The sequence below is a fragment of the Cricetulus griseus genome, chromosome 2, assembly GCF_003668045.3.
Source record: "Cricetulus griseus strain 17A/GY chromosome 2, alternate assembly CriGri-PICRH-1.0, whole genome shotgun sequence".
In the NCBI taxonomy this organism is placed as follows: domain Eukaryota; kingdom Metazoa; phylum Chordata; class Mammalia; order Rodentia; family Cricetidae; genus Cricetulus; species Cricetulus griseus.
In genome coordinates this window covers 322,068,613-322,092,711 of record NC_048595.1, presented here as the reverse complement: position 1 = coordinate 322,092,711, position 24,099 = coordinate 322,068,613, and the positions used below count along the sequence as shown (strand labels likewise).

Sequence of the window (24,099 nt, the reverse complement as noted above, 5' to 3'; positions counted from 1 at the left end):
ATTTGCTTTAGTTTCATCTTAGTCCCTAGGAATGATTTAACTGGCAGGAGATCTGATTTCATGCACACCATCTGATATTAAAATCTTTCTATTAATAGTTGTTGGCAAGTCATGTTCTTTGCTGACCCTACTCAGTAGTAGGTAATCTGTGGCATATTGGTTGTAATAAACATGGACAGTAACAATCAAAACAAATACAAATTTTTTAGTTCACGTTGATAGCAGTCCATCGTAGAAGATATCTTAGAAGCTTGGTCTACTTAAGAGACTAAACTTGTCAATTAGTGAGAGACTCTGTTGAGGGACTACTCTGTAAATTGAAGTTTTCAAAGACAGGACTGTATTTTGATAATTTTTGTTTACCTCAAACCTCACATATCTCTGGCACATAGTAACTATTAATATAGCTCCAAAAATGTACAGTAAACATTTTTAATATATTGTTAATACCTGCTATAGTTTCATTGCTGTAATTGAAAAAGTTAAGTCATGCAGATTTTTGTCAACTATTACCATTAAAAAGCAGTTTTGTACATGTTCCTAGTAATATACTTTGTTTTCCCTGTGATGTTTTTATGGTATATTTACTAATTTAAAAAGTCCAAAATTTAATTTTTATATTTCCCCCTTTTTCTTTAAACTAGGAATCTGAAGAACTTTCTTCTGATGAAGAAATGAAAATGGCAGAGATGCGACCCCCATTAATTGAAACCTCAATTAACCAGCCCAAAGTTGTAGCACTTAGTAATAACAAAAAAGGTTAGATATTGAAGGGGAAAGTATTAAGACTAGAAATGGCCTAAATACCATGTATTAATTCTGTGGGAGTAAATTTTATTGAATATCACATTTTTGAAACATTTTGAAAACAACATTTAAAACTGCTGTTCCAGCTGGGCAGTATCGGTGCACACCTTTAGTCCCAGCACTCGGGAGGCAGAGGCAGGCAGAACTCTGTGAGTTCGAGACCAGCCTGGTCTACAAGAGCTAGTTCCAAGACAACCTCCAAAGCCACAGAGAAACCCTGTCTCAAAATACCAAAACCAAAAACAAACAAAAAAACCCTGCTGTTCCAAAATGTTCTTATTTACCATTTTTAAAGAAATCAGTAGGTCCTCCCTTCCCTCATGCAGACTTTTTGTAAAGGCATAGACATTAAAAGGATATAATTATTGATTATAATTCAATTTCTGTTGTTTATCTTCTAATTATGTTATCCTTGTGTGCTTAATTTTATCATATATACATGACAAATTTGAATTGCAATGAGGATATGAAGGATTTTGCATAAAATACATAGTATAGTACCTGATATATACTAGATGCATATTGTTTTCTTATCTAGTCCCGAATGGTATTAATCCCTCCTCTCCAGTTGTTGTCATAAGAACACCTATCTTGTCATACACGCTTCTTAAGCTAGTGCCTGACTAGCTTTGCATTATTTCTATCAAATTTTTATTACCCAGACTGTTGCCATCATAGCAATAATGATACTCCACTGTGGTTTATAATGGCATTTAGAAACTATTGAGTACTTTACCAATTGCTCAGGTACTACCGTGCTGAACAGCTGGCTGCCGTAATAGCCCATAATAAGAACTTAAAAGACAATATAATGGTAATTTTATAAATTAAGAAACCAAGACTCAAGTACCATGCTTGTAAGAACAACAAACATGCCTTTAATTCATATGCTGCTCTATGACTATGTCTGGATATACTAGTTCCTTGATTTGCTTGGAATTGAGTTTTTCAAAAAGAGCTTTTTTATGATTGTATTCAAAACTAATTTTTACATTTCTGATTTAATGGAATGTAAATACTAGGTTTTGGTTTTGGTTTTCATTGTTAGGTAAGCAACCACCTCACATATTGAAAGATTACCACTTTATAAGCAGTTCTTTGAGATTGGAGAAATACAGAGGATCTGTGGCTGGTTCCTAGTACTCACATTGGGTGGCTCACTTTGTAACTTCAGCTCCAGGGAAAATGATACTTCTGGCCTTTGTGGATATTTCATTCAAATGCACATACACGCATAGACATACATATAAAAATAAATCTTTAAACATTTAAACGAAATAAGGGAGCTGACCTTTGAAAATCCTTGATTTTGTTTATGTATTATTATATTGCTCAATTTTATTATCAAAATAGATTGAAAAAAATCCATGTGTATATGACATAATTTCTTATACAGATAAACTGTAGGAAGGTTATGAACAATTAAGTGTATTTTTTTTATTATAAGTTCTTAAAATAGAACATTCACCAAAATGAATTGGTAGCCTTTGAAAATTGTTCATCATTTTGTCAGTAAGCTAAATTAAATCTTAGGTACCCTTAACTTTGATCGTATTAAAAAAATGATATCACAACTTTAAAATTCTTTTAATTTATTTATATATTTAGGTTTTAATTTTCAGAGATGTCTCTAATTATCTACTATCACCTTGTACATGGAATCAATACAAAAGCTTGCCATAAATTCTTAATGAATTTATTATCGCTCTTAAATATTTTGTTTTTGTTTCAGATGATGCAAAGGATACAGATTCTTTATCAGATGAAGTCACACACAATAGCAATCAGAATAACAGCAATTGTTCTTCTCCATCTCGGATGTCTGATTCAGTTTCTCTTAATACTGACAGTAGTCAAGATACCTCACTCTGTTCTCCAGTGAAACAAACTCTTATTGATAGTAACTCCAAAATCAGGTTTGTGAACATTTTAATAAGATTTTTTACTATAAAATGAATAGAAATAATGGTACAAATAATAAATATAGGACTATGCATAAACATTTTCATAAATATTATACAAATGGCTTAGGCAATATATTTCTTTCATTTTGAAATTGATTGAGTAGTGGTTATACAGTTCTGTTTTAGTTGAAAAACAACAAAATAGAGTAGATTCTTAATCTCTAGGTGAAATGAACAAACATAAATATTTCTGGGAGTTATATTAACAGCCAATTTGAGGAAGTTCAGATTGAGTTATTTTTATCCTTAGAAATCATGTAAATTACATTCTGTTTGCTTTGACCAAAAGCAGCTTATGGAAGAAATAGTGTATTTGGCTTACAGTTTCAGAGGGAGAGTCTATAATGGTGAGGGAGGCAGGGCAGCAGGCACCTGGCATAGGAAGCTGAGTGATCACACACCTCCAACATGTCACATGCAGAAAGCAGAGAGAGCAAACTGAAAGTAAGGTGGGGCTATAAATTCTCAAGCCTACTCTTAGTGGTGTACTCCCTCCAGCAATGCTCCATTCCCTGCCCCCCACAGGTTCATACCCATATCATAATATAAAATGCATTTAGATCAATATTAAAAGTTCTCATGGTCTTTAACAATCTTAACACTGTTCAAAAGTCTGGAGTCTCTTCTGAGACTCAACAGAGTCTCTTAACTATGACCTCCCAACATATAAGATTAAAAAACAAAAACAAAACTATACTTCCAGCATACTATGGCATGAAATACATAATAGCATTCCAAAAGGGAGGAATGAGGACAGAGTGAAGGAATACTGAACCAAAGCAAGACCAAAACCCAGCAAAGCAAACTCCAAATCCTACAGCTCCACATCCAATGTCAAGTTCTGCCCACTTAGGTTTGTGACCTGTGCATACATCTCTCTCTTTGTGTACATTTCTCTGTAATCAGCTCTTGGCAAATGTGTCATAAATCTGGTCTCTTAACAGTTTGGAGTTTCTGCTGCAACCCAGGCTTTTCTTTCAATGTTTCATGCAATGGCCTATCATGGCACTTTCACAGCAGCTCAAGCCTTGACAGATTTGGCCTTTCCCCAGTGACTCTCTGAAACCATATAGGAAGAATCCATGGCCACCCCACTCTTAGATTTTCATGCATGGATGACATTGGCAAGTTAAAATGACAGCTTGAGATGGGCCCTTGTTACCTCACCCCACATTGGTAGCATCTTTTATATGGTTACACAATTGCTTTTTTAGAGCAGGAAACCTCTTAGGCTCTTTTCATAAGTTGGAAACTTTAGCTGAGTGTGGTCTTGCCCTGAAGATACCCTTCTCATCTGACCTTAATAGTGATATCTATAGAACAATTACATTACCTTTTCTAGCACTTATATTGGCTGTAATATTAAATTTCCTAGTGTTCTGTTCTTTCCAAACTGTATATTTTTCATTTCTTTTGTTCTATTTGCCATTTTCATTATAGATTTGTATAAAGAGTAATCAATAGTAACTATACTAAAGACTCAACATTATACTGCCTTGAAATTTTGTGCCCCAAAGAAATTAGTTCATTACTTTTTTTGTTGTTGTTTCATACAGTCTCACCACATAGCCCTGTCTAGCCTTGAACTCACAGATATCCTCTTGCCTAGCCTTCCATGTACTGGAATAAAGAGTGTACATAGCCACAACTGGTTATTATGTACTTTAGCATCAGACAAGTTCTTAAGACAGAGAGGCATCCAAATTCTTTGCCAACATATCAACAAATGGCCTATAGCACAGTTGCTAAGATAGTTCTTGCTTCCATCAAACCTCTTAAGTAGGACCTCTCCCATCTCAGTACCCTCAGCACTGCTGTCTCTAGGTTTCTCCTATAATGACCTGTAAACTCTGCTTAAATTTTAGTACAACCTTCAACAGTTTTCCACATTCCTCCAAAAACAACCTGTTGAGATTCTTTACATCAATGACCCTACTCCATAGTGCCAACTTCTATCTTAGCTTCTTTTTTTCATGATAAAATACCATGACCAAACTTGATGTATAGGAAAAAGAGTTTATTTGTGTTTATGGTTCCTAAAGGAGAGCCAGCCTTTGGTCTACAGAGCTAAGCTACACAGAGAAACCTTGTCTTGAAGGAAAAATAAAAAGGAGAGGAAGAGGAAAGAAACTTGGTTGTCAGAGTAAGATTCAACTGTGGATTCAGTCTGTTGGCTAGAAATTCTGCTTGAGGGAAATATTTAGGCTGCTACCAAAGCAAATGCTGGTTTTACAGCTATTTTAAACCATGACTAGAGTTATACCATTCTTGAGTTGCAGACTTATTTAAGTAAAAACTGTTACTGTAAAAAGAATACTAATTTCTGCCTGAGTATAAGTTCAGATATTATATAACGCTTGATTTTATGCCATAGGCTTAGTAAAATACCATTTTTATAATCCCTTACATGTTAAAAAAAATTCTTAATTTGTTGACTTATAAAACTTTCCTAATGTTATTGTTGGAAAGTAGCATGGTATAAGTCATCCTTTTATATAACAAAGCGCATTAAGAGAGGAGTATAGCAATACCTTTTGTATACTTTTAAAATAATGAACTGTAATTTTCGTGTAGTGCAAAGGACTAGATATATTTGTTCTGTACCACCAAGTAGAAATAAGATATTTTCTGTAGTTTTAGAATGACACATTTATGAAATATTTGCCAAATACATTGTGCCACAGAGTAGTGATTATGTAGTTTCTCTTTTGATCCCTTTATGAACTTATTTTTTGATGCAGTTATTTGTTTTCGTTTAACTTAATTGTTTATATTTTTGGATTTAATGACCACTTGTTAAGAATGGGAGCCTATTATCAATGCCATTAATGTAAAGCTTCAGAGTTACTTACAAATTGTCCTGTGCCATTTACTTAATCATTCAAGTTACTGTCTGAATCTCAATGTAGCTTTCCCACCTTGAACCATTTAAATTTTAGCACATTTTGAAACGACACAGAAGACACACCATTTCGTTATTGGTCTTAGCTTAGTCCTGATAACCCATTTTATAACAAGTTAGATTGAATATGTTGATGAAAATTAGTCTTTAGGCAGTTTTCCTGTGTCGAGGCAGTTGCTTCCAACTGACATGGAGACTCAGTATTAATTCTAATTAACAAAATGCTTGGCCAATAGCTCAAGCTTGTTACTAGCTAGTTCTTACATTTTAAATTCACCTGTATTTCTTATCTACCCTCTGCCATGTAGCACATGGCTTGTACCTCATTTTCTGCATGTGCTGCTTCCTCTGCTTTTGCTAGCGTCTCCTCTGACTCCATACCTCTTCCTCCCAGAATACTTAGTTTAGTTGTCCTGCCCTACTTCCTGCCTGCCTATGGGCCAGTCAGCTTTTTATTAAACCAATTTGAATAACAAATCTTTACATTATACAAAAGGATTATTTCACAGCATTGATCTTGATGTTATTGATAACCATTAGCCGTTTTACTTCTTTCTCTAACTTAATATAAATCTCTGCTACTTGACTAAGATTTTTATTTAATTTTAATTGATATAAAAACACAAAACTTGTACATATCGGTAGGTTATAGTATGTTTTGATACTTGTATATTATAATTAAGGTCTTTATTTGGAGCCCCATCAATTCTTTTAACTTGTGTTATCTACATATCAAATAGTTATTAATGATGCTCTGTTACCTAGAGAACTTGTCTTTATTACATTGTCATAAAATTACTGTATTTTAGGCAAGAAGATGAAAATTTTAACAGACTTTTACAAAATGGAGATATTTTAAACAATTCACCAGAAGAAAAATTCAAAGTTAATGATAAAAAGGATTTTAAGTTGCCTGAGTATGATTTGAGTATTGAAGAGCGATTAGTTCTGATTGAAAAAGATGACTCAAAAGCTGAATCTGATGAATCTCACCAGTTAGACCATATCAACATGAATCTTAATAAACTTGTGACAAATAATACGTTCCAGCCAGAAATAATGGAAAGATCAAAGACACAGGATATAGTGCTTGGAAAAGGCTTTTTAAATTTTCATTCTAAAAGTGAAGCTCAGCATACAGAAAATGGAAATAAGTATCCGAATTTGGAATCCATAAACAAGATAAATGGTCTTTCTGAGGAATTTCCACAGTCTTCTGGTAGGATTGAACCACAGAACTCCACTTCTTCTGCTGATGTGGGTATTTCTAAAAGCATTGATGATCTCTCCCCTCAGAGAAGTGGTCCAGTTGGATCTGTTGTGAAATCTCATAGTATAACTAACATGGAAACTGGAGGCTTGAAGATCTATGACATCCTTAGTGATGATGGCCCTCAGCTGCCAAGTGCAGCGGTTAAAATCGCATCTGCCGTGGATGGGAAAAACATAGTGAGGAGCAAGTCTGCCACACTGCTGTATGACCAGCCACTGCAGGTGTTCACTGCCTCTTCCTCATCCTCTGATTTAATGTCAGCTACAAAGGCCGTTTTCAAGTTTGATTCAAATCATAACCCTGAGGATCCAGATTTAATAAGAGCCCCTACAGTAGCCGGCCTGCAGTCTACACCTCAACTATATGGTCCTCTGCAGTATAATGTCCAATACAGTGGCAGTGCTGCAGCCAAAGACACTTTGTGGCACCCTAAACAGAATTCACAAATAGATCCTGTCAGTTGTCCTCCTCAGCGCCTTCCTAGATCAGAGAGCGCAGAAAATCACAGTTACATGAAGCATTCTGCTAATATGAATTTCTCTAACCATAACAATGTGAGGGCCAATACTACATACCATTTACATCAGAGACTTGCTCCAGCCAGACATGGAGAAATGTGGGCTGTCTCCCCAAATGACCGGCTGGTTCCAACAGTAACTCGGACTCCAGTTCAGCGACAGAGTAGTGTGTCTTCAACAGCTTCTATAACTCTCGGTGATCCTGGTCTCACGAGGCGTACTCAGATTTCTGAAGGAGATTATTTATCATACAGAGAATTACATTCAGTGGGAAGAACACCAGTGATGTCAGGATCGCAGAGACCTCTTTCTGCACGGGCATACAGCATTGATGGCCCAAATACTTCAAGGCCTCAGAGTGCCCGCCCCTCTATTAGTGAAATACCAGAGAGAACTATGTCAGTTAGTGATTTCAATTACTCACGGACTAGTCCTTCAAAAAGACCAAATGCAAGGGTTGGTTCTGAACATTCTTTATTAGATCCTCCAGGAAAAAGCAAAGTTCCTCATGACTGGCGAGAACAAGTACTTCGACATATTGAGGCCAAAAAGTTAGAAAAGGTAATTGAACGTGAGTTTTTTTCTTTTTTAAATTCTTTATGAATTTATTTATTTTCCTTTGAAATGATTCATAAGACAATCTGAATTATTATCTACCTACAATCTCGGCGTTTTTCCCTGTTGCTGGTAACAGAGTTCTGTAACTATAAATTTAAGCCAGGACAGGTGAGATGGTTGTGTAGGCTACTTTCTTATTCCTCAAAGTTTCTGATGGTCATGTAATCTCCTTATGCCTGTGTGTCTCTTTTAGCCTTTACACACATACTAGATAACAGTACATATACACAGTCATGTTCAGTGTTTTTTGAACTGATTATTATGTAAACATTGTAAGAAAGTACCAGTTTACTGTATAATTGCTAAAATCACAAAGTATATTTCCAAGTGTAGATATTGCATCAAAAAACTTTTTCTCCAGTCTATATTAAATGAACTAACATCATCACTGACACAGATGACTCTGGCATGGCATTTATTCTTGACTTTGTTGGATTGCATTTCTAATGTGCTTGAACAACTTAGTTGAGTGTTTTTGTGGCTATGGTGCAACTTGGAAATGTTGGTAAAATAACTAATGCTTGTATTCATCTCATAACCCTATTTGTAAATCTGTGTCTTTTGAAAGGGTACATTGTTATTTGGCCCAAATGTATAAAATACAATCTTTAAACCAGGTATGGTATCATACAACTGTAACTGCAGTACTTAGGTGGCTGCAGGAGATGACCAGTTTGAAGCCAGCCTGAACTACATAGGGAGACTTTGTTTCTCCTTCCCTCTTCCACCCAAAGATTTTTTTGTTAAGACTCATCTATATATATATATATATATATATATATATATATATATATATGGATTTTATCTTAAAAATTGCCATTTCTCTACTTTATTAAATACATAATGTATCTTAAATATAGCCGAACATACCTAATCTGTTGTTTCTAAATTCCTTAAAATGCACAAAGTATGATTACTACCTTTTCTCCAATTTATTAAATCTCAGCCTGTAATTGTTAGTTTTGTAGCTAACTTCTGTCAGCTGTAGCTACTTCATCTTCATCTTTTCTGTTTGCTATAACTCTAACACACTGTTGAGGCTATTTGAATTTGTGTTCATATTATTGGGAATTTGAACATTTCTTTATTATTTATTTAAAAGTTTGTTTTACATGCTAACCAGTTCCCCATCCCCCATCCTTTCCCCTCATACAACCCCCACCTGCTCCTCAGTAAGGGTAGGGTCTCCCATGGGGAGTCAACAAAGTCTGACATAACAAGATGAGACAGGACCAAGCCCCTCTCCCCTATATCTAGGCTGAGAAAGGTCTCTCTCCATAGGGAATGGGCTTCAGAAAGTCAGTTCATGCACTAGGGATAAATCCTGGTCCCACTGCCAGTGGCCCCATACACTGCCCAAGTCACAGAACTGTCACCCATATTCAGAGGGCCTAGTTCGGTCCTATGCACGTTCCCCAACTATCAGTCTAGAGTCCTTGAGTTCACCTGTAAACAACCCAGATGCTCCTCACCTGAAGAATAGATAAAGAAAATGTGGTACATTTACACAGTGGATGGAGTATTACTCAATGGTAAAAAGCAATGACATCTTGAAATTTGCAGGCAAATGGAGGAACTAGAAAAAAACATCCTGAGTGAGATAACCCAGACCCAGAAAGACAAACATGCTATGCACTCACTCATAAGTGGATACTAGATGTAAAGAAAAGGATAACCAGGATACAATCCATAACCCCTGAGAAGCTATTTATTAAAGAGAACACTGAGAGAGACATGTATGAATGCCCCTGGGAAGGGAAATAGATAAGATCTACTGAGCAAACTGTATGGTTGAGTTGGGGGGAGGGACAGAGAGGGAGAACAAAGAAAGAAATCTTGATAGAGGGAACCATTATGGTGTTTGGGAGAAATCTAGTACTAGGGAAACTCCCAGAAATCCACAAAGATGACCCCAGCTAAGGCTCCTAGCAATAGTGGAGAGGGCGCCTGAACTGGCCTTCCCTGTAATCAGATTGATGACCACCCTAAAAATTGTCATCACAGAACCTTCATCCAGTAACTGATGGAAGCAGATACAGAGATCCACAGCTAAGCACTGGGCAGTCAAAGAGAGGGAGGAGAAATTCAATGAAAATTTCTTAAGCTGAGATGAGGAGGAACATGATTCTAGTTTATAATAAACTAGTGTTGCACATGTAGAAGTGGATTTTAGAAGAAAAAACTATTGTCAAAGGGGCCATTGCAGAGACTTGGGTGAGAATGAATGAAGTGTTTATCAATAGGATTGAGATACAGGAATGAATTCAAGAGACTTTTGAAGTAGACAACCACAAAGTTTGCATCTAACTGAATTTTCCTGTAATTAGTCACTGTGGATAAGGGACAAAACTTGAGGGTTTGTGATTTGCATAAGTGGCTCTTGGGAATTCCATTATTACCAGAGATAAAGGAGGGGCTGCTGGTACAGAAGAAGGTTTTTACTTGGTGTAGTTTATATCATAAGTGGCTTATTCTCCCACTATTCTGTTTGATACAGATGTGTGTGAACTTCCGTAAATATGAAGCAAGTAGCATCTAGCTCATTGTTGAATGTGCCTTTTAGCTATTTTTGTTTTCCATTGCATAAAATATGTATTTAGAAATTTGATACACATTTTCTTGGAAAATATATGACAGTTGTTTTATAGTTGTATCCTGAAAGTCAACAGTTAATTCAGTGGATTAATGAAATAGAAGAATTGTGAAAAAGGAGACTGGAAGACTGAATTCAGATCCATAGCTGACCAAAAGGAAGGAGAGAGAGGGAGAGTAAAAGTTTTCTCATTAGCTGTGCACCTCTGTAATCTTAGGCACTTGGTGGGGTGGAGACAGTAGTAATCCAAGGTCTGCCTGGAGCTACATGATACCCTGCCTCAAAAGTGAACAGTTTTTCTCAAGTAGGAATGCTGAGAACAGGGAGAGACAAAAGCTTCACCTTGGCTGAATTGGGGATTTATTTATTTTTGAGAAAATCAGATAGCGTGTGGGTTGAGTTACAGAAACAGAATGTCCTAACAAGTTTACTACTGCTGACACAGTACTGGGAGGCATAGTACAGTTGTCTCTGTGTAAAATAGTTCTAAATTTTCACATAACCTTAAGATACTCTTATCACCACATGAACAAAATTTTTTGAGATTATTATATGTATAATGATAATCACCTATATCCTCACTAACCTAAAATGTTTTTTAGTCTTGAAAGAAAGAATTACAAAATCAACTTTTTTGTTTTTTTTTAATCATAATAGTTTTAAGAATAGAGTTTTTCAAGCATTGTGATACAGTGTAGAGATTTGGCAAGCTGTAACTTACTTTGCTTTCTGTTAATTGAATTTGATGTGATAATAGGGCATGCAATTATTTCTAGCCTTTATTATAATACAAAGATGTACTTTATTTTCTTGTGTTCAGAAATGTTCTAAAGCATTAAATAAAATTCTGAAAGTTGCCTTTATTATTTGTAGAAATGACTTTATGCTGTAGTCTGGTTTTCATTAGATGTGAGAATAGTAGCATACGTGTAGGCAATATAAGTACTTCATAATGATGCTGCCAATTAGCTACTTGAATAGCAACAAGATTTAGACTGTAAACTTCAAAGAATTGGTTCAAGATGTTGGAGGACAGTAAAGGGCCCAGTCCCTTCTTTGCACAGTTGTGCATGTGCACATACATACACACATGCATAATTCAAGGGAGCAGAGGAGGCAGCTCAGGAAAATGCTTCTTTTACCTTTTGAGATGTTAGAATTTTTTGCTTTACACAGTAGATAATAGTTTATTAAAGCATATGTGTTTGTGGCCTTTTAGTTATAACCATTAAAAAAACTGAACTAGGAATTCAAATACATAAAACAGATTTTACTTTGAAGATTTTGCTACTAATTTAGTTAAACTAACAAGGAAATTTTGAAAAGGAATTAAGCTGAGTGGTAGTGGTGCACATCTTTAGTCCCAGCACTCTGGAGGGAGCACTCAGTGAGTTCAAGGCCAGACAAACTGTTTTCTTTCAGAGTTGAATTATCACTGCTATCAGTATTTGCTGATATTTCTACCGTATAAAAAAATCAGATGTGGCCGGCATTGGTGGTGCACGCCTTTAATCCCAGCACTCGAGTAAAGGCAGGTGTATCTCTATGAGTTCAAGGCCAGCCTGGTCTCCAGAGCGACTGCCAGGATAGGCTCCATAGATACACAGAGAAACCCTGTCTCGAAAAAACAAAAAACAAAAAAAAACAAAAATCAGATGTGAAGTACTCCAAACCATATTATTTTTAATACAAAGTGGTAACTGTCTCATTTACTTGTTCTTGTTAGATGATAGGCATCCATCTAGGACAATGGTTCTCAACCTGTGGTTATAACCTCTTAGGGGTTGTATATCAACTATTTACATTATTATTCATAACAATAGCAAAATTACAGTTATGAGTTAGCAATGAAAATAATTTTATGGTTGGGGCTCACCACAATATGAGGAACTGTATTAAAGGGTCACAGCATTAGGAAGGTTGAGAAGCACTCTTCTAGGGTCTGGCTAACACTGGAGTATGTACTCAGCCCTGTTTTCTTGCTGTTAGGTAACCATCTGCAATATTGAACAACAGTGCCTAGGACATTGTGCTTAGTATTTAATCAAGTTAACATGTTAAAAATCAATACCTTAGAATCCACAAAATAACTAAGGAATAGTAATTTATATATCTTTTTTCCTTTTGTAAGTCTGTTGTTTCTTGGTATTATCAACTTCAAAATCTAGAGAAGGTGTATATTTTCCTAAGAGTAATATATAAATGCTTGTTATTTCATTTCTCTATTTTAATAACTGTCCATGCTTGAAATGTGGTTTCCCTATTTTAACCATCAAGCCCCATCCACACTGAGAAACAACAGCCAATAATAAGTCTAGGAACAATTAAAAAAACATGTATATTTATTAAGGTGCATCTTTAGTACTTGGGCCAAATACAAGGGTCTTCATGAAAACCCCTAATGTAGGATACTGTCTTTGGGCCACCACTAACTCCAAAATGCAGTAACATTTTATTTGAGTGGAAGATTTTTGTTAATACATGCTTTTTCTAGAATTGTTTTTGATAATTATAGAATGACAGACACTCTACAGAGGACTCAAGTTTTGTTCCCAGCATGTATGTCAAGTGGCTCACAAACTTTCATATAACTGCAACTCCAGATGGCCTGATGCCCTCTTCTGGTCTCCATGGGCACTCATATACTGGGTATACATACATGTGTGCACAGACACATGTACATAAATAAAAATAATAAAATATTTTTAAAAGTTATATCCTACAATTTATATATTTTTCAAAATGTGGAAAATAAGTTTTTGAAAGAATGACAATGACTGATAACCAGGTATTTATCACAAAGGCATTTTGCTATAGTGTGTATGTGTAAATGTCACTATTATTTAATAAGAGAATTCCTGTCGAATTAAATAGATCCTTTAGAAATTTATTTGACTTAAATTTACTGGTTGCTGGTAAATTCATCTGGTGGTGAGAAATCTGCTTATATACAACTTTATATAAATATACATACACTGTACTTCTTTGGTTCTTAAGCATGTGATTAAACATTATGATTATGTGTTCTTTATTTGTATGTGTGTCGTTATATAGCTGTATGTATCAGTCTCTTCCCATCTCTGAATTCACTGTTGCATGATACTTATTCGTGGTATGGGTGGGGTTACTTGTAAGTATATCTGTGTACATAACGTGTCTTGTGGAATTTGCATGCTACACTAATCTTCTGTCAATCTACTCTTTCTTTATTCAGAGTATGCTGTCAAGGTCCTTTAATTCCACTCTTACTGCTGTAAGCAGCTCTCACTATGGCAGCTCTAGGGATCTGCATGGCAGCCAGGGTAGCCTTGCCCTGAGTGTTGCAGACGGAAGAGGTTCTGGTGGGCACATTTTTCGAGTGAGTACCTACAGTAGGCTAGTACTTTTAGCACACACATAAGAAAACTCAGATCCTAAGAGTTTTGACATTTTAGGGGGAAAGATTCTGTAAGTTAGAAATCTTTTTATTTTCTGGGTTCTTTATGGCTTAGTTCTACAACTTCTGTCTCCAATTTCTTTGGTCATAAGTTAATGATTTAGCCAGGTGTTATTTATAAGTCTAATAATTAAGAATCAGATAATAACACTGTGTGTATCAAAGTTTAATCCTATTTCACTGAATGTGACTAAACTTGAGACTGGAGAAGTTGTAAAAGTATCAGCAGAAAGGAAACATCCAGATCTTCATTAAACACATTTCATCATGGTTATAGGTGGTAAATGATTTACTATCTAGTAAAAGCTTAAGAGTAAGTTTAAGGACTGCTAAGAATGACCAAAACAAGTCTGTTGTGGCTCTGTAAGGACTTAGAGTGGTAACACAGCCTCTAAATAAATGTCCCCTTCTGCCCCAAAAGACCGTTCTCTGCAACCTTATTTTATTCCTTCTGGTAGTTTATTTCCATTTTGACTCTTTGGTTGTTCTAGGTTCTTCATTTGTTCCTCAGACCTATTCCACCTTTATCCCTGGCTCTTCTCTGTTATGTTCTAGACCAGGGGCAGTTTCCTGGGTTCAGTTTGCTGTGGTTGGCTCTGAACTGGCCTTGCCCTGTGCTCTGCTATCTGCCATTACTTAGTGTCTGTGCTATGTAGCAACAGTGTCATCGAGCTTCTTAGTTTAGAAGAAGAAAATAGTGGTGACTGCTGAGCCAGTTAACTTGGGAGTCTTTGCTACTCATGGTATTCTAGATCAGTTGTTCTTCCCAAATTTGTTATAACAATAATATTTTGCCCTTGTTTTTCTTAGACTTAAAGTCTATACAGTCTTTGAATTTTAGTTTTTCATTCCCGGTATGCTTGCTCTTTTTTTTTAAAGAATGTATAAGCATAGTTGTCTGTTCAGGCTTCTAAGTTTCTAGCTTTGAGTTATGTTGATGATCACATATTCTAAAAGTATATCACAAGAAGACAAGAAAAATGAAATACATACTGTTAGTAGACAAAATCAGATCAAATTACACCAAAAAATGTTAAGCCACGCTTTGAACTAGCAGCTAGCGAGATAGGATAGGGCTGTTGCAAATATTATTTTTTAAGATTAAATTACAAGTCCTTAAAATTGTATGTGTTCCATGGTATATTATAATGGAGTGTATTTTGAGTTAGTTTTCAATATGAAATTTACATTTCTTTGCTGCTAAGCATATACTGTTTTGAAAGATTGAAAGTAACAGTAAAACAATACAATTTATTCTCTAAATTAGGTATGCTTACAACTAACTTATGGTGAAATATAAGTTTTATTCCCACCATATTTATAATAATAATCAGGAATAATGACATTTAGCCTTTTTCCTCTAAGATTATCATTAAGTTAAACTGAATGAGCAAATATTTAACGTATGGAGATATGAATTAGTTAATTTTAAAAGTGTTTCTTTAAAATAGTGCCTTTAAAATATTGAGCCAATATTAATGTGACAGAATTGCAGCACAGCAAATTTTATACAGTAGGTTTATTGGTTTGAGATGATTGTAATTAAGGGGAGTTTTGGAAAGTGAGATCAAAGAAATACCAGTTCATTTTCTTTTAATAAAAAAAAACCACTTTCTTTAGTGCTTAACAATAATATATTAGTTGCTTTTAAAATGGTAGAGAATTAGTTTTAACCACTGTCTACAGTTACTACAGTTATTATGAGTGTAAATGAAACTGAAAGGAAAGAACACAAAATGGTATATATTATAAAGATTAACAATGTCATTATGAATTTTTTTACACATTACAGGAACAAATGTCTTGCCATGTACCTTTGAAGGAAGCTAAAGGAACTGACTTGAGTTTTCCTCATTCTGCAACCTAGCAGTATTTCTTTTAGTCTTTTTTTCATGCATCATCATCGTTTTGTTTCACATCTTAAAGTATATTATTTGTTTACTTTTTTTCCTTCCTCATTTGAAGCATCCCCAGACATCCAGTCCAGGAGATTCTTGCCAAGATGATAGATTGATTTCAGGAGAGCAGAACTACTCACCAGGTGCACTTAGTCACAAAGATCTTCCAGACAGCTTGATGAAAGTAGGTGCTCACAGCAAGTAAACAAAGCAGTGTCTCTGAGTTTACTATGGTTTTCAGTGTTTGAATTTGAAATCTCATGTGTACTCTGAAAGTATTTTGTAAGGCCTTTCTTGTTTTTATTATGTAGGATTATTTTTAAATGATTCATAAATACAAGATAGAATTTGACTCTGTTTCTCAGTTTATTCAATGATTTTTTTCACACTAGAGAATCAATTTATAGTTCCACCTGCTTATTTTAGCATTTGAATCAAGGACTTTTTGGCATTCCTTATAATAAACCTATTTGGAGAGTTAGACAATGACTTTGCCTTAATTGTGCATTCTAGAATATTTTACTGTTAATTAAAAACATTTGAAAATATAGAATTAGAAATCATCTTGAGAGACCTTTTTATATAGTAGAAGAGGTGATCCTTGTATTTTTTTTAGCATTTTGTAGGAAAAAACTTAACAGATTTATTTGTGCCAGTGCCAGAGGTAATTCCTACTCTCTCTCAGCTATTTTTGTTTTAACCAATTACATGCCTCTAATGTAACCAGATATAATAATTATGAGTCATATTTATTATCTACAACTTGTAAGTTGCTCTTGAGGGTAGGCATCCAGCCATCTAATATGTAATCATACATGCTTATTTATTTTATCCCTTTCCTTTCAATTCAAAGCTATCATTGAGTTTCTTTTTCTTTTTAACATGCACCTTACAGCTTAGTTTGTAACCCTTCTTTGTTTCACAAGGCATTGGCTAAACATAACGTAATACAGTTCTTATGTTTATGACAGGTGTCAGCAGCTTTTAAGAATAGGATAGGCTCAATGTGGTAGCGTATGGCTGTGTCTTAGCACTTGAAACCCAAGGCTGGAAGATCAAGAGTTTGAAGCCAGATGGGTCAGGGAGGGTGAAGCAAGAAAGATGGTTCAGTGGATAAAGGCACCTGTCCTTGAGTCTGCCATTATGAGGTCAATCTTTGGAACCTACACAATGGAAAGAGAACAGACTCCAGAAAGTTGCTCTCTGACCTTTACATATGTCATGGCATGCATACACCTACTTTCTAGAGAATAGTTTTCTTCCTAAACATCAAACCTTATTGTATCTTTAGCAGGATGCAAGTTCACAGCGTACAGTTATGAAACTTTTGCCAAACTTCTATTTTTGGATAATTTTTAGGGAAATTCTGAGGTTTTTTTGCTAATTTCCTTGAGGACAGAAATTCTCCTCTGTTAACCAACAATGGAATTTAAATGATTGAATAATGAAAGCATTTATTTCCTCTTCTATGTACAAGTCTTTTTACATGTGAACATTTATAATATGAATGTAGCCTCTTTTTAGCTAGATTCCTTATAGAATAGAATAAGCTATTTACTACAAAAGTAACCCTAAATCTAAAATTCAGGTTCCATTTCTTAATAAATGGGAGGTACGTCCTTAGTAGCAAATTAATAATCTCAAAGTGGATTAAAAATCCACTTTGCAGTGGAGTTTTTTTTTGGGGGGGGTGGGAAATAAAGTAGAGCCTCATTGTTTTAATTCTTGTGTTTTTAAATATTCCTTAGAATTAATGTTTATAGAGAGCTTGAAAATTACTGATAATGCACACATAGTAAAGAATCAATAACTTAATTTCTATGTAGATAGCTGAATTGACTTGTTACTTCTGAAAAGGAAGAAATCCAAGTTAGAAAATATACTAAAATTTAAAAAAAGCTACACTCCTGAATTAGTTTTTTTCTCGAGGAAAAACAATTTACATACACCTTTTATGCATGTTTGTTATGATTTGGTATGAGAAAAGGATACTCTTCTAATAGGCTAACATAAGCTTGAGTTTTTTTGGTTTTGGGGGTTTTTTTTGTTTTTTTTTTTTTTGTTTGTTTGTTTTTTGGTTTTTTGGTTTTTGGTTTTTTGAGACAGGGTTTCTCTGTGTAGCTTTGGAGCCTATCCTGGCTCTCACTCTGGAGACCAGACTGGAAGCTTGAGTTTTTTTTAGCATACAAAATGTTGTTTTATGTATATCAGTAGTTAAACTTTTTCAATATACGCGTTTCCTACTTTTAACATTGATAAGTGTAACATTAATATCTAACAGAAAAGCAATTAATTTAAAATATAGATGAGGCCATCATTCAAAGTTGTGATAGATCCAATCAGTAAATATTCAAGCAAGTTTAGAATTAAGACATTAATAACTTTGTTTCTCTTGGAAGGTTTAAAATTAGAGGAATATAGTGAATAACTCAGTATTTAATGGTATATAATATTAAAACTCTGGTGCATTTGTATTGCTCCAAGATGAATATACAAGTACTTGTAATAAGACATTATTACAGTCGTTTTTAAGATAATTCATGTCTTTCTTAGATGCCTTTGAGTAATGGACAGATGGGCCAGCCTCTCAGGCCTCAGGCAAATTATAGTCAAATACATCATCCCCCTCAGGCATCTGTGGCAAGGCATCCCTCTAGAGAACAACTCATTGATTATTTGATGCTGAAAGTGGCCCACCAGCCTCCATATACACATCCCCATTGTTCTCCTAGACAAGGCTATGAGCTGGCAAAGCAAGAGGTAAGAATTATCAAGACTGAAATATGAAATTAAAGTTTCCATATATTCTTATAGGTTAATAGCAATATATCCATACAGAATTTTAACAGTAGTTTTTACCATTTTGTTTTAAGTTTATGAAGTTTAGTTTTCTAAAGTGTTAAAACTTTGTACTTTTTAACTTGCCTTTATGATCATGTAACATTGGGGGTGTGGTTTTTTTAATTCTAAGGCAGCTGCTTGTCCAAAATAGATTGATGGTGCTCCAGCAGACTTTCTTTTAAGACAGAATAGTAGAGCATTAAAATGAAGTGGTCCTGTTCTACACCAATCTCAGCTTTTAGATTTGGAAATTCAGCTATATTCTCCAGGCCATGTTGAGAGTTTGATCTTTAAGATGTGTATAGATAACAATTTCACACACCTTAATGATTTGTTTATGAAGTGATAACATTGAAGCCCTCAGTGTTGATCACATTTTGTTTTGATGGAGTCTGTGGTAAACAGAAGCATCCTGTAACAGAAATTTAGCTTCTATAACCTTGTGCGCCAGCACCTTGAAGGCTGAGTCTGGAGGGTGGTGTATTCAAGATTGGATGCACCAGACAATCCAGGCTCTCCTGGGCTGTTGTGAAAGCTTGTGTTTATTAAAAAAAAAAAAAAAAAAAAAAAAAAAACTTAGGAGCTAAAGGCAGGAGGATCTCTTGAGTTCAAGCCCACCTGGGTCTACAGAGCAGATTCCAGGCCAGCCAGGGCTCCATGGTGAGACCCTGTCTCAAGAAAAGAAACTGTTTCTTCATCTCTTATTTTACAGTAGTTTGTGATTTTAAAATCCTTACTCTCCTGAAACATATAAACAGAAGGAATGAGAGTTGATTTCCTAAAACCAGCTCTGAATGTTAAGTATCTTATGACACAAGACAGTAGGCAAAGACAGCATGTAATTTAAGTGAAATTAAATGAAAACTGGTGGAAATAAGCATACGTGTTCTGAAGGTATGCACCATGCTGTTAAAATCATGCTGACTAAAAAGTAAGATAGAGCCAATGTCAGTTGATTGACTAGTCATAAATAAAGTCAGGAGCCACACTGTTTAATCCCAACTGTGCCTTTAACTCACTAACTCATTAACATTAATGATGTTCTGTGTTGTCATGTCACCTCATCTATCTAAATGTTTAGTTCTGATGAATCCTTGCATATTCTGCTTGAACTTAATTCACCAGTATTTAAGTATAGATGATAGTCTATAAATTTTCTGGCATAGTAATATTTCCTTTGTTTTCATATTAAATCAGATTCGAGTAAGAGTAGAAAAGGATCCAGAACTTGGATTTAGCATATCAGGAGGTGTCGGGGGTAGAGGAAACCCTTTCAGGCCTGATGATGATGTAAGTTTTTTTGTTTTTTTGTTTTTTTTTTTATGTTCCTCAGCACTCATAAGGTCTCTTTTATCAATCTCATACTTACTAGGTGAAAATGTAATGTAAATCTATGGGGCTCTCATCCCTTTTCCTTATTACCTTAGTTTGTTTGTTTGTTTTTTAAATTTGCTTATTGCATGTTGTTTGAAGGGAAGAATTATCCAAAAATGTGAATATTGATGATATTACCAAGTGATTTTTAGTTTTGGTACTGCTTCTCCAAAAGTTTGTAGAAGTGATTTCATTGCATTGCTAAAGTCAGAATTACTAAAGGGAGAAATTATATTGACCTGTCAGAGGGTACTCCAGTCAGGAGACAGCTCTCACCATGTTCAAGTATTTGCATGCTATTGAAAACGGTTTCCCTTGATCCTGAGTCATGCTCTCAATTTGTAGTTTGGCCTTAAATAATTTATTTTTTGTGATTGCTCATTAAAGGGTATATTTGTAACAAGGGTACAGCCTGAAGGACCAGCATCAAAATTACTACAGCCAGGTGATAAAATTATTCAGGTAATTAAATCAACCTTTTTATTATTTTCTTTCATTTTATAATAATTTTATTTTATAGTACTTTCTAATGTTTTAGAATTTTAAATATTTCTGCTTTATACTTGGAAAATCATGCTTATATGTTTGATAGGTCATTTTGTTTTAAATTTTGAAATGTTAATTTTTAATAATTTAGAGGTGAGTTGTCATATCAAATAGTAAAATTTCAAAATCTGAGAAACTACTTTAGTATTTCCACTCCCTAAGTTACATCAGTAACTTACTTTATTTATCTAAGTACATGCAGTGTGGCATTGCCTTAGTACACAAGGATAGTTTACTTCCTCCCTCCTACTTTATTGTTAGTTCCGATAATAGGAAGTAACCTTCAAACCAAAAATGATAGAGCTGTTGAGTAGCTGAAAGTGCAGACCACCTCAGATGGTATCCTTGCTCAGCCCTTCTTAATGTTAACTCAGTGCCTGTTTTCAGCAGTACATACACTTAAGATTGGAGTGATTCAAAGGATGGCATGTGAATTCATGGTGATTTTAAATGTTTTGATTTTTAAATAATTTCAAACTCAGAAAACTATATGACAAAGGTGATCACACTTTGCCACTTTATCTTTAGTATTCACTTTATTGTATAACAGGCTTTCTTTTGGGCCGCCAGCCAGCTTCCAAATCATGACATGAAAACACATGTGCTATATTTCATGAGTGTAGAGGTCCAAGAACACCTTGAAGCTACCAGTTTTCTCCTTCTGGGTTGTTGGTCCCCAGACTCAAATTCAGGGCTTCCAACATGGAGTCAAATGGCCTTATTCTCTGAACCATCTCATCAGCCAGTGGTGTTCTTTTTTCTGACAGGTTGTGAACTGTTTGTCAAAAATTTACAACTAGAAATGCAAATGTATTTCTAAGATTTTTTTTCCCCCTTTCTTCTAGGCTAATGGCTACAGTTTTATCAACATTGAACATGGACAAGCAGTGTCCTTGTTAAAAACTTTCCAGAACACAGTAGAACTCATCATTGTACGAGAAGTTTCTTCATAAGCACTATAGACAAAAAAAAAAAAAAAAAACAAGGAAGATTTATTGAAAGACACTTGCAGGGGAAATGACTATTTTGCTTATTTTTATATATAAAGAAGAACTCAGACAGTTGGCTTGGAACTTGTACATTACTGAAATAATGGAGCTTGTGGTTAGAGGGGAAGAACCACTGTACAGAAGATAAAAGAGACTGTTGAATTCATATATGAAATTTGTTGTTAGGTTTTTAAACTTAGCAAATCAAGGCTACAAAAACAAAATTATGTTGTTTTTGTATAGATTGTAGGTTTATTTTTGGATTTCATACACATGACTGACTGTACGCAAGGCAATAGTTAGCCTTGATTGTAGCCCAGAGACAGATGGCAGAGCTATCTATCTCACAGCTTTTGTGCCCTTATTTTTCTCCAACTGGTATTAATGTTTTTTCTGCCGAACTACTTTTTTCCATGTGGGTAAGAGATTTGAAATGTTGGCTTTTGCTATGTGCATACTGAAGAGTGGCTAGATGAAGTTGGTGCTGGTGGGTTCACTTTCCGAGGCCAGATTAAAACATTATTTCCTATAAAATCTGAGGCTAACAGTGAAAAAAAAAGTTATCTGATAATGTATTTTTATTAATAGAATAATGCAATAAAATACATGACGTCTTTTTAAAAGACAATAATTGCATTTTATGAGCTCTGCAAGATCAATTATTGTCATAGCTGTTGACTATACATTTGCTACTGGTGATTCAATTTTTAATTTTTTTAGTTACTGAAGTTTTTAACTCTAATGTAGATGCATGTCCACACATTTCCCTTACTACAAAGTTCCCTGATATTTTTTCTTTAGCAAATGGTGGTACTTGCAATCTAATTTTTATAATTAGTTTCCATCATAATCTAATTTATAATTTTTTTAAGAAGCAAATGAAACTAAAAGGCCAGTTTTAAGATTGTATATGTTGCCTGTAATACAAAGTTTCAGAAGGTTTAGGAAAGCCTCTTGATTTTGTTCGGCCTGGCATTGCCTTTGTAAAGTGAAAGGAAACGTGGAGTGCGCATGGAGCTAGGAAACCAAAGCAAGTCTGTGAGACTGGCACAGTGATAGAGAATTGCTGTGGAGTTATAGAGCAAAGGGATGGTCCTCGAGGCCTACCAGTGTGTTAAGTGTGCAGATAAAGGGCTGTTCCTACAGATACATTCAATGTGAACTCCACACTTCAGAGTCGTTAAAGGGTTTCTAAATGTGTCGGTGTAATAGTGTTTTACCACCAATTGCCTTTGTTCCCAGTTACTGTAACAAATATTTGATGATGGAAGTTATTAATTTTGTTTATATCCAGATCATTAATTTTATTTGCTTTTGATGTATGTAATCAAATAAAATTTGAATGACATGCAGGGGTAAGAAGTAATGCATGGTTATTTGGACCAGAGGAAAGTGCCATAGAAGACCAGCAACTGTTTTTAGTTGAAGCTAGTCTGGAAACTTTTGTTAGAACAATATTCTGTTCCTGAATTCATTTTTTAATTTCTGAGATGCATAATTTGGGTATTTCTAATGTATTATGCTTTTTTCTTAAACCTTGACTTAGTTGAGATCTTTAGAGGACTAGCTCAAACACCACCTGCATTATTTTTACAAAATGAGTTGGAAACATTTCCATTCCTAGTCAGAATAGTCAGCACTTTTAAAAATATCTGAGCTCAAATATTGCACTCCTTTCAAGTTGTTATAAATTGGGTATTGTACTGTATAGTTTTAATAATCTTGATTGAAACCCTTTAACAACTCTTTGTAAATTTTAACTCATTTTAGTTGGTTTTTCAGTACTATTTACATAGGAATTGATTTTTATGAATATAGTAGAAGAAATGTGCTGTATTTTGATAAAATTCACTTGTATGTGTTGTAATCTCTAAAACAAAGAATGACAGCTTCTTTAATATGTCTCAGTGTTCCCTTTATTGACTTCACATTTTCACAGTCACTTTTAATTAAGCATAATTAAAGTAAATATAATTACATATTTCTCAATGATCTTACCTTAAACCAGAATTGTTGATTATAATTTTGCAAAAGGAATTAAGGGTACAGATGTTATATGCACTATTATTTTAGTCCACTGTGGTTCCTTTTAATTTTGGTATATTCTTGAAAGCTAGATAAGAAAGTTTTTTGCCAAAGTTTGAAATAACATACAATGTAGAGTAAAAGTAAAAAAAAAAAAATTTAAATCGTAAAATTTTGTACTTAAACTAATACCCAAAGTTTTCTTACAGAATATAGGGGGTGGATCGAGACTTAGAATTACTCTTTGTGAGTATTACAATGTTTGAATAATAATCTGTATCTTGTGAATAAATGCAGAAGCCATTTTTAGTTTAT

At 34.6% G+C, this 24,099-nt stretch overlaps 1 protein-coding gene across 6 annotated transcripts in view; it reads left to right on the top strand.

The window, feature by feature from the left end:
- Window positions 1-23,657, top strand: part of Erbin (erbb2 interacting protein) — a 72,636-nt gene extending 48,979 nt beyond the window's left edge. The window contains exons 17-25 of one of the 6 annotated variants that reach the window (XM_035440541.1): window positions 645-759; window positions 2,540-2,723; window positions 6,483-8,025; window positions 13,890-14,033; window positions 16,077-16,193; window positions 18,563-18,769; window positions 20,048-20,140; window positions 20,612-20,686; window positions 21,616-23,657. In XM_035440541.1, the coding sequence (XP_035296432.1) occupies window positions 645-759; window positions 2,540-2,723; window positions 6,483-8,025; window positions 13,890-14,033; window positions 16,077-16,193; window positions 18,563-18,769; window positions 20,048-20,140; window positions 20,612-20,686; window positions 21,616-21,723 (2,586 nt within the window). In that variant the 3' untranslated portion in view covers window positions 21,724-23,657. The remainder of the gene's footprint in view (window positions 1-644; window positions 760-2,539; window positions 2,724-6,482; window positions 8,026-13,889; window positions 14,034-16,076; window positions 16,194-18,562; window positions 18,770-20,047; window positions 20,141-20,611; window positions 20,687-21,615) is intronic. The other 5 variants (XM_035440543.1, XM_035440544.1, XM_035440545.1 and 2 more) reach the window with 5 other exon arrangements.
- The last annotated feature ends 442 nt before the right edge of the window (window positions 23,658-24,099 follow it).